General features: G+C 32.4%; 2 protein-coding genes and 1 long non-coding RNA gene across 6 annotated transcripts; 2 read left to right on the top strand and 1 right to left on the bottom strand.

Moving 5' to 3' along the window:
• Window positions 1-2,090: 2,090 nt before the first annotated feature.
• LOC110615022 (RNA-binding protein 38) lies at window positions 2,091-5,706 on the top strand. The gene is made up of 7 exons (XM_021756726.2): window positions 2,091-2,728; window positions 3,430-3,612; window positions 3,698-3,830; window positions 4,137-4,251; window positions 4,390-4,426; window positions 4,521-4,767; window positions 4,851-5,706. The coding sequence occupies exons 1-7, from the start codon at window positions 2,687-2,689 to the stop codon at window positions 4,973-4,975; spliced, it is 882 nt and encodes a 293-aa protein (XP_021612418.1). The 5' UTR covers window positions 2,091-2,686; the 3' UTR covers window positions 4,976-5,706.
• A 2,939-nt stretch (window positions 5,707-8,645) lies between these two features.
• Window positions 8,646-11,084, bottom strand: LOC110615089. Of its 3 annotated transcripts, none has more exons than XR_006350601.1 (3): window positions 9,804-11,084; window positions 9,130-9,694; window positions 8,646-8,855 (listed from the first exon to the last, which is right to left on the bottom strand). It is a non-coding gene; the product is annotated as an uncharacterized LOC110615089 (long non-coding RNA). The 3 variants fall into 3 exon arrangements; XR_006350602.1 differs by having other exon boundaries at window positions 9,130-10,410; window positions 10,984-11,084; XR_006350600.1 differs by having other exon boundaries at window positions 9,130-11,084.
• Window positions 11,085-12,292: 1,208 nt separating this feature from the next.
• On the top strand, window positions 12,293-13,460 carry LOC110614831 (60S acidic ribosomal protein P1). 2 transcript variants are annotated; one of them, XM_021756509.2, is made up of 4 exons: window positions 12,293-12,444; window positions 12,533-12,609; window positions 12,851-13,069; window positions 13,178-13,460. In XM_021756509.2, exons 2-4 carry the CDS (start codon window positions 12,541-12,543, stop codon window positions 13,229-13,231), a joined length of 342 nt encoding a protein of 113 aa, XP_021612201.1. In that variant the 5' UTR covers window positions 12,293-12,444; window positions 12,533-12,540; the 3' UTR covers window positions 13,232-13,460. The 2 variants fall into 2 exon arrangements, with proteins under 2 accessions (XP_021612201.1, XP_021612202.1); XM_021756510.2 differs by having other exon boundaries at window positions 12,351-12,406.
• The last annotated feature ends 883 nt before the right edge of the window (window positions 13,461-14,343 follow it).

The raw sequence follows: 14,343 nt of genomic DNA, 5'->3' as shown, positions 1-14,343 counted from the left end.
CTCCCTGGATTTGCAGCCTTCATGTGGATAGTACGACACAATCCTCATTCCCCTTTTCTTCCATTTTTTTTAAATTATTTTTCTTTCCAACTCCTCAGCTCAGCCTAATTTGCTCTAGCCAGAATTTCTATTGTATTTTTATATATATATATCTTCAGAATTCTATAGAAAAATTAATTTTGTCATATTAAATTATTTAAAATAATATTTAAACAATTAATTTTAATGAAGTAGTATTAGAATGACGTTTACAATGAGAAATTAAAAAGATTGGGATTGATGTGGGAATTTATTAACATAAAGACAGAGCATGGAAAAGCAAGAGGGATGATGATGGGTCTGTTTTGATGACTATATATAGTTAATCGCCTATATATTAAAGAAGGTATATACCTAAAATACAACTGTCATAACTATTTTCATGTATGATCAACTTTGCAATTCTTTGTGCTGTCACTCTAATTCTTTTATTCTTTTTAATTACCTTCTTGTACGTGTTAGAAGAGGATAGTGATACTGATAATGACAAAACTCTTAGGACTATACAATTAATAACGTTGCCTATCTTAATATACCTAATAAAATAAAATGAATTTACTATTTCTATTAATTATTTATAAATAAAATACTTTCTATAAATATTTATTCAATCTTATTTAAATAAAATTTTATTATTATTATATCTATATATTCAATAAAATAAAATATACCCAATAATACATTGCCACTTAAAATTTCTTTCGCTAGGTTACTTATTATTATTATTCTATTTAATTATTTTACACAATGATATTATTGATTAAACATTGAAAATATTATTGAGATTAACAAAAAATATTTTTATAATCAATTGAGAAATTAGCTCATTTAAAAAACATTTTAAAAATAATCATCAATCATAATTTAATAATTTTATTATTATTATATCTATATATCAATTTTTTGAATATTATTATTTTTTTCTGAAAAGATAAAGTTATTTTTTTAAAAAATAACTCAATTTTTTTAAACCATGAAAATAATATTAATTGATTATTTTTTTAAATATAACAAAACATGAACTAAATATAAGTAGTTACATTGAATGGTTGACTTGGTTTGATATTTCGTATTGTTCTCTATATATGATGGATTTCAGTGTATTTTATATTCGGCATTGTCTAGCTTTTTATATTTAAATATTAATTATATATTCAAAAAATTAATTAATACTGCCTCCATTTCATTTTAACACAAGCTAAGGTTCCAGCGAAAATCCGATTGTTCCGACTTGATATTTCAAAATTCAAAAAATAAAATTTTGAGTGATTGTGTAAATTTAATTGGAGAATTTTTTTTTTTTATTATTTTTTAGTAATGTCTAACTGCCTTTCTATAATTACGCTATTTGTCTCTGCTACTTAAGTCTATATGTACAATATGTTAAAATTTCACTTCACGACAGATAACTATTTAAATCTTTTCGATACGCATACAAGTAAAATTTCAGAGTAACTGGACTTATTTTTTCTATCTCCTGTCACATTACCAGACTAGACTTCATAAAAATGGCCTGCGTGCGTGCTTGGTCGCTCCATGTAAATTGATTTGCTTATGAAAAAAAATCTATTGGATTTTGGGTCAGAAACTTCTCCTCAGACTTAATTTTATTATAGAGCTAAAAAAGACCGGCTGTCATGAGAACTCAAAGCTCACAAGAGGCTGAAAAAATAATAGAAAATACGTATAAAAAGATTGAAAAAGAAATAATAATAATAAAAAAAGGAAACAAGTGATGCAGTTTGCAGGGAATTAGGAAATAAACAAATGAAGAGAAAAGAAAAGAAAAGAAAAGGACAGGTTTGACCGATCTCTTGGAGAGTCCAATGTGTGGTAGCGACAGTCATGATTCTGTTTCAGAGTGTTAATAATATCCCGTGGAGATCTAATTACCCTTCTCTGTCTCTGGTTCTCCCATCGTATACGCCGCTTACTCCGCTTTTATTCTCCCCTATTTATTCATTATTGCTATTTTTATTTTTATTTGATTGATTAAAGATTGAATTCTACTTCCTACAATACAAAGATTAAGATTGTCCTTGTTTTAAGCAAATATCATAGCCCTACCAGCACAAACCAAGCAATCACAGCTGGTTTGCATCAGCAATTCTCAAGGATTGTGGAATCCATACTCATAAATAAGAGGGACCCTTTTCATCAAAATTGAGAAATTTAGGGTATTGATTAGCAGACTCATATTAATTAACCCTATTCTCTTACGTCTCTTTCCTAATTTTCTTCTTCCTCTCCTCTGTGTTTAATGCTAAATAACTCTTCTCTACCCATCATGAAAGAGGGCACTTTTGGGTTTTTCACGAAGAGTTAAGTTTTTCTTCCATACAAAAAATACTATAGATTTTCTTTTCTTTTCTTTTTTTTTTTTGTTTAATGGTGAGAGTTTAGAAGGTCGTGCCAGAAAGTTTTGCCCCACCAAACAGAAGACACATTACCTGTACTTTTTTCGGTTAAGAGAACAGCTGCAGCTGCAGAGAGGGAGTTGAACGGAACAGCAGAGGCGTTTTGAGAGGGTCAAGGTATCATATCTCGAAGACCCACAAATGCCATAAACGGAACATGCAATATTAAGAGAGGAAAATGGAAGGTTGAGTACAGCGAAGCAGTTGTTTGTGCAGACCCACACACATACATGTATAATATAGAGAGAAAAAGCGCTCATACAGCGAAAAAGGTTGGTGTTTGATTCTTGATATTTCATTGGACAACCTTACCTGCAGTTGTCGTGGGTGCCCACTTGCAGCTTTTTTGTCCTCTCCTTCCTTCACACACTTTTCCTTTCCCTTCTTCTCTTCTTCTTCTTCTTCTTCTTCTGCTGCTGCTGCTGCTGCTGCTTCTGCTGCTTCTGCTTCTTCTTCTTCCATTATCATTCATCCCTCTTGTGCTATATATTTTTGTATATTCTTTGGAGGGGAGTTTTTTTCTTTCCTTTTTCCTTTTCACTTCTTATTATTAATCCACACGGTACTCCTCTAACAGTAATGATTTTCTCGTTACGGGTATCGTTGTCGAGGAATCTGAAGAGTCATGGGCGTAAAAAAGTGGTAGTTATAACATTAGAATAACAACAACTAGAACAACAAGAAAAAGAGAAACAAAAGCACACGAGTGTCCGAGAGAAAAAAGAAGTGCTTGTGTTGATTGATGTGATCATCAAAAACAAACGCCTCTTTCTGGATTTATTCTCTATATTTGTTCTCTTGGGGAGAAGAGGGTGTGTGGAGTGGACGTTTCTTGATAATTTTTTTTGTTTTGGTTCCGGGCGGTTTCTGCTTTTATCCACTCTCGTTTTTCTTGTTTTACTTGCTCGCTTTTCTTTGTATCCTTTCTTTTGGTGTTATATTTTGTATCATGTCTCAACAACGGCAATTTCAGATGGTGGGTGGCAGCAATCCAGGCCAGTACAATGACACAACTTTTACTAAAATCTTTGTTGGAGGCTTGGCCTGGGAAACCCAAAGAGATACAATGAGGCGTTATTTTGAGCAGTTTGGGGAGATACTTGAGGCTGTTGTTATCACAGATAAGAACACTGGAAGATCCAAGGGCTACGGCTTTGTATGCCCATTTGCCTTGATCATTTCCATCGTTCATTATTTTTCTTTGTTTTTTGGTTATAAAACTGGGTCTTTTGTTTTTTTAGGTTACATTTAAGGAACCAGACGCAGCCATGAGAGCTTGTCAAAACCCATCTCCTGTGATTGATGGAAGAAGAGCAAACTGTAATCTTGCATCACTTGGTGCACACAAGCCTCGTCCGCCAACTCTTCAACAGGGTCCATATCTCTCTCCCTCTCTGATCTCTCACATTTTTCCTGCTAATTTATTGGTTCAACATTACTACTCTCAATTTGCATTACAATGTCTTAATCGAACATTTCTCAACATTGAGAAGCGAAACAATGCTAAATGGGAAAATGTTGGTTTTGTACCTTCTCAAAAATCCCTTCTTTTTCATTCCAAGACTTCAATTTCTGAAGACAGCACAAAGTTCATAACAAACTCTAGATTCATCTTCTTCTTAACTGAAATATGGATCTAAACAATGCACGATGAGACAAACATTTAAATAAATCTTGCAGGTGCAGGAAGGTTTAGACCAGCACCTGGGCTGGTGGCTCCACCTGCTTATCATGGTTCAACATCATACATCCATCAACCAACTGGACAATACCCATTTCCTTATTCAGCTTATGGGTAAGCAAAAGAGAGAAATGGAAATAAAAATCCTTCTTCTTTCCTTCCATTTCCTCTCCCTTTTAATGGGCATTCAAATTTTTTACTGATTCTTTTATATTCTCTCTCTGTTCCCCTTTCTTTTGGGTCAACAAACAGGTACACAGGATATTCACACGACACATTGTACCCTTTGGTAAGCTTTGATATGATAAATATTTTGCATAGCCAATCTTATATACCTACTTTATCTGCAGTTCTTGACCACATTTTTATGGCATTCTACGCAGAATTATTATGGGGTATATGGAGGTCAACAATTTTCCCCTTATTACTCTACTGGGGCATCAGGGACTCCAGGGATGTTCCATAACTTCTATCCACTGTATACACAGTTTGGACAGAGTAGTCAAGGTCATGGCTTTGGAGTTCAGTATCCCCAAATGGTACAGTATCCATATTTGCCTCAGCAATATGGCTCCACAGGTAGTTTATCAATACCATCTTCGATGGCAATGACAACTACTGCCACAACGGGTAATTGTTCTAATTAATTCTCCAAAATTCACTCTTATCAGTCAAAGAAGCAACGTTATACAATTAAAGTTGACTTGCAACAGGTGCAACAACGATGACAACTCCTATGATTCCGACAACCACGACGACAGCAGCAGGGGTGGTGGCTGCGGGACAAGGTGCTTTGCAAGCCTCTGGAACGGCTTCTGAACTAAATTCATCAACCTAATAAGCATGGATTTCATTCGTTGGTCTTTTCACAAGAGTTACAATATAACAAATGTTGAAAAGGGTCAAGATCAAAACGGAGGAAATGAATAAGGAAAACATTTAAAGTCACAGATTCAAGAGAAGGATGGCTCATCAGCTAGCGTAAGAAAACAATGGAAATTCAAGAATTCAGAACCAGATTGTTCATTCATGGAAACAAGTATTTTTAGGTGCAGAGCTCACTCCCACTAACTCTCTTCAATCATTCAGCAAATCCCAACATTATCATCATCTTTATCATTATTAATTAGGAAACTAAGAAGTCTAAGTAGTTGTTAGTATTAGGAGAAGGAATCATATTCATTTCATGTATTGGCATAAGATGGAAACCAATATTGGCTTTGGATTCTACCTCAGATAGACAGATACTAATTATCAGATGACTATGTCTCGGTTGCAGAGAGCATCCGATGGCAAACTCTTGTTTATATTTTGAAGTAGATGGGTTGGAAGATAGATTTTATATCTTCAAAACCAAATTTGGTCAACAGCAGGAAAAGCTGAGCAAGGAAAGCTCAGCCATTAACTTGTAATTTTTCTGTTTATTCACTGATTCTATTCATGATAGGATTAGAAGATTAGTTGGGGAAGAAAAAAAAAAGAGAAGATTGGTATCTTTCTCTTTCTTTTTAATTTTTTATTTACTGATAATCATCTGTTTCACCTTTCATACTTTGCTTTTGAGTTGGGTACTTCTTTCTTGTTCAAATCCTTCTTTTGCATAATTACTTTTATATATATATATATATAATTTGGGAATCCAAAGAGAGCTCAAAAGGGGTATTCAAAACTCAATAGAATGTTGGTGGACAGCTTTTTCTCTCGCAAAGTTGGGCCTGCGGGTCAGCATCACATGCCTGTGATGTTTGGAATTCTATGTTAAAGTGAGGAGAGAAGTTTCTGCTAAACACAAAATCATAATGAGTAGGAGATGAATCCAACAACATCATTGAGATAAATAATCCATTTTGGCAAAATCATAAATATAGTTTTCTTGGGTTAAAGAATGCTGTCAAAGTGTACCAAAGGATGATGCTTGGATTGATAGTACCTTTAGAATCCTGAAATAGAATCCTATGGGTAGAGTTTTTTTTTTTTTTGTTAAAGTTGGGACATGCAGGACTGTAACCATACAAGTAAAAGTCATATCAATTTTGACTAGCAGTATATATCCATAATCCATGTGGGATTTTAAATGACTAATCCATAGAATATGCCCTCAAAAAAAAATTAATTCAAAGTCTTGCTGTAATGCACGCACACTGATTCATCCCACCCCACGACATTGAGCCTTTTTTTTATCAAAAGTAAGATACATACGGACTGCAATAGAACTATTATGAGACCAATTGGCAATAGAGTCAGGATAGAACCAGAGCCAGCTATTAAAGTTGCTTAAGATGCCTCATCTTCTGCTAGCCTAGCTAATTCTAAGTAGAGCCTTGCACTTTCCTCAGACCTGAGGAGCCAATGGGGTTTAAATTTTATGAAAAAGATTTTACAATATAAAAGAGATTTATATAAATTTATCCTTAAATTAAACTCCTTCTCCGAATGATTTTATTTAATTAATTATATTGAAAATGCATTTTACCAACTAACTACCATGCACATTTAATTTGGTTTATACATTTTACTCTTTAATAATTTCTAATTCAACAGGAACAATATCAAATACATTTAACATGCATGTTTTACGTGTGAATTTAATAGCGTAAATTTAAGCTCTAATAATCAACTTCCTAATTTTTCTAAGAGTTTTTTATATACCAAATAAATGCATATTAGTATTTTAAGTGTCAAAATCTCTAATAAGAAATAAAAACTAAACCAATCATTTGATTTCATTCATTATTAAAAAAAATTGACGCCTTAAATTTTTCTTGATTAATATTTAATATTTTACCTTTATAAAAGTATGCGCTTCAACTTTTTAGAAAATTAATAGTGATATTTTTATAAAATTTAAGATTAAATAGTTATGTACTGTAAAATTTATTAGTTAAGTAATTATATTTTTATAAAAATAAAATTGAAAATATTAAATATAATAAAGGTAATATGACAACAGAAATTTTATATTAAGTTAGGGGGAACATTCAATCACCCGTTAATAATACATACAAATTCTTTTCAAAAAGATGTTTGAAGTGAACTATGTATCAAGTAAAACATGGCAACTTTTAGCAAAATTCTCTGCGCTCCTAAAAATTTAAAAGAATATACCCATGTCTGTCTAGAATGTCGAGCTAATTCATTTTTTTAGTGCAAATAAATGATGTCAATTAACTGAAAAAACTAAAAGTTAAAATTATAGCTTACGCTACAGATTATAAATAATGCAAGTCGGTGATATATATATATATATATATATATATATATATATATATATATATATATATATATATATATATATAGTTAAAACTAAATCAACTTAGAATTCATTTAATTAAATATTAATATGAAAAAATATTCATATCAAAACAAAATCTCAGAAAACTGACATAAAAATAAGAATAAATAATGGCGAAGTTAGAACTAATATATGGCGAAATTATGTAGCTACAATTTTGCCCCCTCAATAATTAAGGATGTCCAGCCTAAATTGTAAGTTTTGTAAATATATTGCAACTTAAAAGAAATGAAATGTAACTAAAAGAATATAATAAAAAGACTAATAAATTTGATAGAATTTATTTTTTTGGTCCACCTTCAATAAAAGTTCTAATTTTGCCACCGGATATAAACTCATCCGTTCAACCATAATCTTCCACAATCTCAGAACATCAAGCTCCACAAACCATAATTTGTTTTCAATACATGTCATTTCTACATGTTCCCTTCAACACAATTATAAGTGGTCATTTAAAGATAACTCTACGAAAAATGTCTTTAAAAATAGCCCACTGCATGCATTCTCATACAAATGCTTCACTCCTCAACATCAGAACTTGAGAATTATGAGACCTTGTTTTGTATAGAATAGCATGTGAAATTACTTATAATTTTCAAAGAAAATTAGATAGTTTAGTAACCCAAAAAATTCGGCAAGTGAACGAGAGTTGGCAGAAAGTCCCTCCCAATGCTTTCTAGTAAGCCCAGAAGTCAGAATCCCCAGGCTTCTTCACAAGAAGTGAGATCTTTAAAGATGATAAAAGCACGGGCACGAGGAAGAAGAAGAGGAAAAGCATCTCAAATTCAGCAAATAGTAAAAATTTATTTTTAATTTGTAATTTAATAAAGAATATAGAAAAAAAAATAAAATAAGAGATATGAGAATGATTTTTTCTATAAAGATAAAAACTATTTTTTAATACTCTTAACTCTTTATTTTACCATTTCGTATCCATATTGATACGACAATTCATGGAATATGTGTCTGACACATATTCGTATATTTTAACACTTGAGTAGTCTATTTATATATAATTTAATAGAGCATTCTTTTTTCTTGATATGAATAATACGTATTTGAATAAAATTAGTTATTTAATTATATTTCAAATTATATATTTGATTGTAATTATCATCTATTTAGACTATAACTATTATTATATAGCTTCTATTTTCTTTATTTTAATTTATTTTATATAATATAACGTTTCTAAATACCTATATTTTGACCTAAATTCACATTTCCGTATTTTTTATTTATAAAATTGACAAGTCTGATACAGAGATATACACAGGGGCGGAGGGAGGAGTTCCCTTTGGTAGGGCACCGCTGCGCACTGCTGCGGCACCACCGGCTGCGCCGCTGCGGCACCTTCATCCCCCTTCAAAGCATTTTTCGGTCGCCGGTACGGCACGTGCCCCCTTGCCGTACCCTCCCTCCGCCCCTGGATATACACCCATTAGACACCTCTATCCAAGTCCAAATATTATAAAATCTAATAAAAAAACTAACCATTATAAATTGTTATAAAAATTTTGAAATAATCTAATTAAAAATTTGTATAATATTATAATAATTATATTTAAAATTTAAATTTAAATATCAAATCTGCAACGGACAAAAAAACCTTACAAATAAAATTTTCAAACGGTTATAAAATCTTACCGTATTGAAAAGGCAAAAAATGAGTATTTAAGGAAAAAACTTTAGAAACATACACTTTTTTACAACATGGAGTCAACACCAACTCATCCCTTTTTCTGCTCCCACCTGCCCTAACTTCTCTGCCAATGCCCCTGTGCATCTTTGTAACCTTACACCTTTGATGCGGTTTAATGTATCCACCCGTAAAAACATTTGATAAGAAATAACTTTATGCATCATAGCAAGGTACTCTAAAAGCAGTTCAAAGTAATGAGCTGGCCAATAATTTGAGGCTAACAAATAGTCACGTTGGTTCATGTTATGAAGTGTGATGTAAGTTTTCCCTTGTAAGAAGTGCACCTATTTTCATACTGTTCCACCTTCAAAGGCATTTATATTGAGTTATAGACATATTTGTGATTCTCGAGTTGAAATGAAGGCGGGTCCTTGACTCCTTGTATTAAGTTGACAACATCCACATAGAGTGGTGAAGAATATAAAATGGACAACTGATATCAATTTGAATAAGCATAAAATATTCAGCAAGAGCAAAAAAAACATCAAATCACCTTCGTGGAAGCATAATCTTAGGACATACTCCATACCTCCCCCTCCTCTTTTCTCTTCTCTCTCTCTCTCCTAAAAGTGAAGAATACAAGTGTAAATTGTTAAAAAACCATCTTGCAGAGCACATTTTCAACTTAATAACTAAAGTTTGTCATCTAATATGGATACAAAGACTCCACACCTGTTCAGTAACAAAAGGACTCGTTGACTCCATGGAACAGGACCTCATCCGTTTCCCAGGCTCTTGCTTTCACATCTCCTTCCTTATTGGTACCAGTCACTTTTTTTTTTCAAATGATTTGATTACAGTTGAACTTCCAAATAAGACTTCTAAACATTGGAAAAATGACTGAAGTAAAGGGTGTCTCAAACTCTATTAATCGTTTCAAAAAACAATGATTTAGAAATCAACTTGCTCTGATTTCTATATTACGCACTCAACTTGCCCATCTCCCTATTTTGTTCTTCCCTTTTATGCCTAACTTCTGATGTATAATTCAATAATTCCACCCGACTCAAATGCATATGGCCTCATGTAATTGAGCATCCTACATGAATATTTAAACAATTTTTGTATTGCCTCCACGGCATCGCTCACTAATCACTGAAGACTGAAGAGTATTAAAACCAGTTATCCTAGCATAGAAAGCTCAAAATCTTGGATGTTCAGTTTTGAACACCATATATAAATATCTACTAAACCACAGAACTGCAAACTCTAAGCATAACACAGGACATAGGAGGTGAAGTGTATTTTTATCAGTAGCAGCACAAAAATGAATCCATCCCTGAAACGAATAAGCTTGTCAAATCCATGTTGTTAGGTTACCTTGACGGAACACTTGTTACAAGCATAAGCATTCTCAAGAATACCATTTGGAAACTAAAAATAGCCTTTTAGTAACAAACCATCAAGCAGAAACTAAGATCATCAGTTTGACACTATACATCTGAAGATTTCATTGAAGCACAGCTCTTAATCTCTGACCCATAATTACCTGTAGCTTAAAAAGGATTAAACTAGACTCAAAATACTACCGATCCTTAAACCAAAATTTGCCACTAAATTTAGATTACTCCTACTGATCAGAACCCCTAGACAGATTTAAAAATGATATCAGAGGAAAAGGAGAACCTAGACAACCCACAAAGTTAAACTGATTCGTTCAAAAGAGTTTCAGCTAACCAAAAGATTGAAACAATGAAAAGAACATGTCAAGAAAAACAATCACCAAATCCCAATAACAGAGCACGATTGTGAATATAAAATAAATCGATACAAACACATCAATAACATAAACAAATACACAAGCACAAAGGCTTGATGAGGTACGAAATACACAGCGGGCGAGAGAGTGCACCTAATTTCATCAAGGAAGGGATCCCTGGCGCGAGAAGGAACGAAGAAATAGCGCAAACTTACCGCGGATCTGTCCATTTGGTGTATAACAAACCGCATCGTTTCATCGCGCCCGAATTTTTCGTTGGACCGAGCCCAGTCTTATTTAACGGTGTTTATTAAGTAAAACGATGTCGTTGAGTTTTCATTAGGAGTGCGTGTAAAGATGGAAGGCTAAATAAGCCTAGTATTAATCAATGTTTGGAGAATTTCTCGTAAGGAAAGCATGAACATATGAGATTTATTATATTGATTATTTGTGTTTTATATTTTACACTTATTTTTAAGTATTGAATAATTTCTAAAATAAGATAGTTTTAATAAATATTTAATTATTTCTAAAGACGCTTATTTATATGCACAATTTTAATTAAAATCTTTTATCACGTATCTTGAATTTAAATTCATTATTGTAATGTAGCCGGCAATGACCACCAAGCAGGCCTAATAATCTCATGATGTAACTTATTTTTTAACAATCTAAATGTTGTCATTTCAATAATTATATCAAAAACATCATTTCAAAAATAATAATAATAATAATAATATCAAAAACATTAAATTTCATACGTTTTATGATTTAATATAACCGAAAATTTTACTATAAATATATTCATTGAAGTTGAAAATGGAGCATTTTCTATATTATTATTTTAATAGGTGAAGGATGTAAAAACTTGAATTTTAAGTATGGTAAGAGAGTTTTATACTTTAGCTATTGAACGAAAATAAACTCGATCAAAGCCATCTCTGATAAATGTTTTTTTTTTTTTTTGCATTTTTTTATATAGTGTTACTTAATATATTGAATAAGTTTGATTTAGTAATTATAAATCATTATAAATCATTTTAAATGCATATTTTTGTTGTATTATATAAAAATATAGTTAAAGAATTTAATAAAATGAATTAGTTAAACTTTTTTTTTTGAAATGGACTGAATTAGTTAAACTTTTATTAATTAGATCATCACATTAATATTTAATTAAATGAAAAAATCAAATTGATAACATATATATATATATATATATATATTATATTTCTTACAATACAAATTAATTTATTAAATTTTTAACATTTAAAAAACTAAACAAATTATTTTTAAAAATATTAAAACTAATTTATGTCACTAAAGATTAAACTACAAGGATTAATCTAGTAAAGGAGCCACCACGAACGACGTCGTTGCTCTTGCTCCACCGCAATCAGTCTCTACTTAATTATGTTATGGGCCCTTGCAGCGGGACGCCTTAGTCCCAACTGAGGGCCCGAGTATCGCAGCCAGGCCTGCAGGTCAGTTCTTTCTACCTTTAAAACCCCTTCTTGGTGGTTCTTGTCAAACCCTAGACTGGACTGCTTCTCTTTGCAGCTGCGCAGCCTAGTAGGCGAGAAATCTACCCTAGCAGCTTCTATTTGCTTGCATGTAAATGCCACTCTTTTTCACTTGGCAAATGTTGTTGGAACCTATAATGGTTGATTTTAATCTTATATTGGTGCTCTTCATAATGCAGATAAAACAATGTCGGTTGGAGAGGTTGCCTGCACTTACGCTTCTTTGATTCTCCATGATGATGGGATCCCCGTCACTGTATCCTTCTTCGACGCCCTGTACTCTTATTTACTATTTAATTAATTATAGCTTTCTATGTTTCTTTTGCGTATATTATCAGTATATGCTTCTGGCTATTGGCTTGGGTTGTTTGGTTGAGAAACTAGAGTGGAAGGAAAGAGTTATTTGTTTCATATGTGATAGTGAAGCAAACAATTTTCATCTGGGATGAATGTATTAGGTTTGTGGAAATTTTTTTTCCTTTACTGTTTGTTAAAAGGCAGAGAAGATCGCACAGTTGGTCAAAGCAGCCAATGTTACAGTCGAATCTTACTGGCCAAGCTTGTTCGCCAAGCTGTTGGGAAAACGTGCTGCTGATGATCTCATCATGAATGTTTGCTCTGGCGGTGGTGGTGCTCCAGTTGCCGCTGCAGCCCCTGCTGCTGCTGCTGGTGGTGCAGCTGCAGCTGCTGCTCCTCCAGCTGAAGAGAAGAAGAAGGTAAATAATGTCATTTCATGGTTTTTTTATTTTTTTGGGTATACGTTCTGTTGTTTTTGTTGGTTTATTTATATACTGCAATGTAATTTGTTTGATTTAATATTACAGGAAGAACCCGAGGAAGAGAGCGATGACGACATGGGATTCAGTTTGTTTGATTAGGTGCTACTTTCATCATGCCCAAGCCCCCCATTTTGGTCTTTAGTCTTAGTAGTTCAAGGTAGTTTCATTTTTGGTGTTTTGGCTATTCAATCGGTCAGTATTTTTTCCATGTAATATCTGGGAGTAATTTTTTTTTTTTGAACATTATTTGCTCAAGCCTCTTGATATATGAATTGAGTTAATTGATTATGAATCGAGTATTTGAGTAATGGTGAATTGGGTTTAAAAATTCGGATTTGCCACTGCTTCATTTTTAGATATGGATGTGGAATCTGATTTCTTTCTGGTTTGTTGCATCCTGTTGTTGTGCTTGATATTTGGTGGGTCTTCATTGAAATTTTTATTTGCTCACTTGTATGAGCAGGGAATCATAGTGTAGTATAAAATGATAGTGGGTACATATAAAACCTTATGCACTACGGTTTTAGTAGACCCAGTCAATATAAGAATTGCCCGTATGAGCATTGTATATCAGATGACTGTTAGGGATACGTGATGCAAATTTGTTAGCTCTCTTGATAATAGATTTAGGCAAACTTTGTTTTAATCATACGGCATATTCTGAAAATGTTTAGGTAATTGGATTACATAGATTAGAATTGTTCAGGTTTGTCTTGACTCTTGATATTTTGTGAATTCTCGTTACCCGCTTGAAAATGCATTGTTGTGCACCAGCAATATCTGATAGCCAAGAGTGTCGCGTGTGCATTGCTGCATTCTGATAACTGCAGTGCTATTCCTGTTGCTGAATCCTGCTTGCTTATGAAAAAAGTTGATAGCTACTATTTGAAACTGGAACCAAGTCGCTCAGAAAATGTAGGTTGATGTACCTTATTTGAATAAAAATTTTCACAAGAATTAAATTTAATTTAATTTTTTATATCAAATTTTTTGTTTGGAGTGGAAAAATTATTTTTTTTTTAAATTATAAAATTCTCAAGAAATTGAATTAATGTGGGATTTTGAAATTACGCACCTATTTTAAAGGGTTGCAACTCCTCTACAGTAACTTGGTGGGTCGTGACCGAATAAATTAAAAATATTGAAATTTTATTATTTATAAAAGTTAAATTGAATTGATTTTAATTAGAAATTAAATTATTTGATTTGAA

The sequence above is a fragment of the Manihot esculenta genome, chromosome 5 (assembly GCF_001659605.2).
Source record: "Manihot esculenta cultivar AM560-2 chromosome 5, M.esculenta_v8, whole genome shotgun sequence".
Lineage (NCBI taxonomy): Eukaryota > Viridiplantae > Streptophyta > Magnoliopsida > Malpighiales > Euphorbiaceae > Manihot > Manihot esculenta.
This window is presented reverse-complemented; position numbering and strand designations above follow the sequence as displayed.

What these genes read in the sequence shown, in the direction of transcription:
- LOC110615022 (XM_021756726.2), top strand. Translation starts at nt 2,687, where the DNA reads ATGTATAATATAGAGAGAAAAAGCGCTCATACAGCGAAAAAG. An exon ending in GATCCAAGGGCTACGGCTTT is followed by an intron (nt 3,613 to 3,697) that starts GTATGCCCATTT and finishes TTGTTTTTTTAG; the next exon opens with GTTACATTTAAGGAACCAGA. An exon ending in TTTCCTTATTCAGCTTATGG is followed by an intron (nt 4,252 to 4,389) that starts GTAAGCAAAAGA and finishes GTCAACAAACAG; the next exon opens with GTACACAGGATATTCACACG.
- LOC110614831 (XM_021756509.2), top strand. Translation starts at nt 12,541, where the DNA reads ATGTCGGTTGGAGAGGTTGCCTGCACTTACGCTTCTTTGATTCTCCAT. An exon ending in ATGATGGGATCCCCGTCACT is followed by an intron (nt 12,610 to 12,850) that starts GTATCCTTCTTC and finishes GTTTGTTAAAAG; the next exon opens with GCAGAGAAGATCGCACAGTT. An exon ending in CAGCTGAAGAGAAGAAGAAG is followed by an intron (nt 13,070 to 13,177) that starts GTAAATAATGTC and finishes TTAATATTACAG; the next exon opens with GAAGAACCCGAGGAAGAGAG.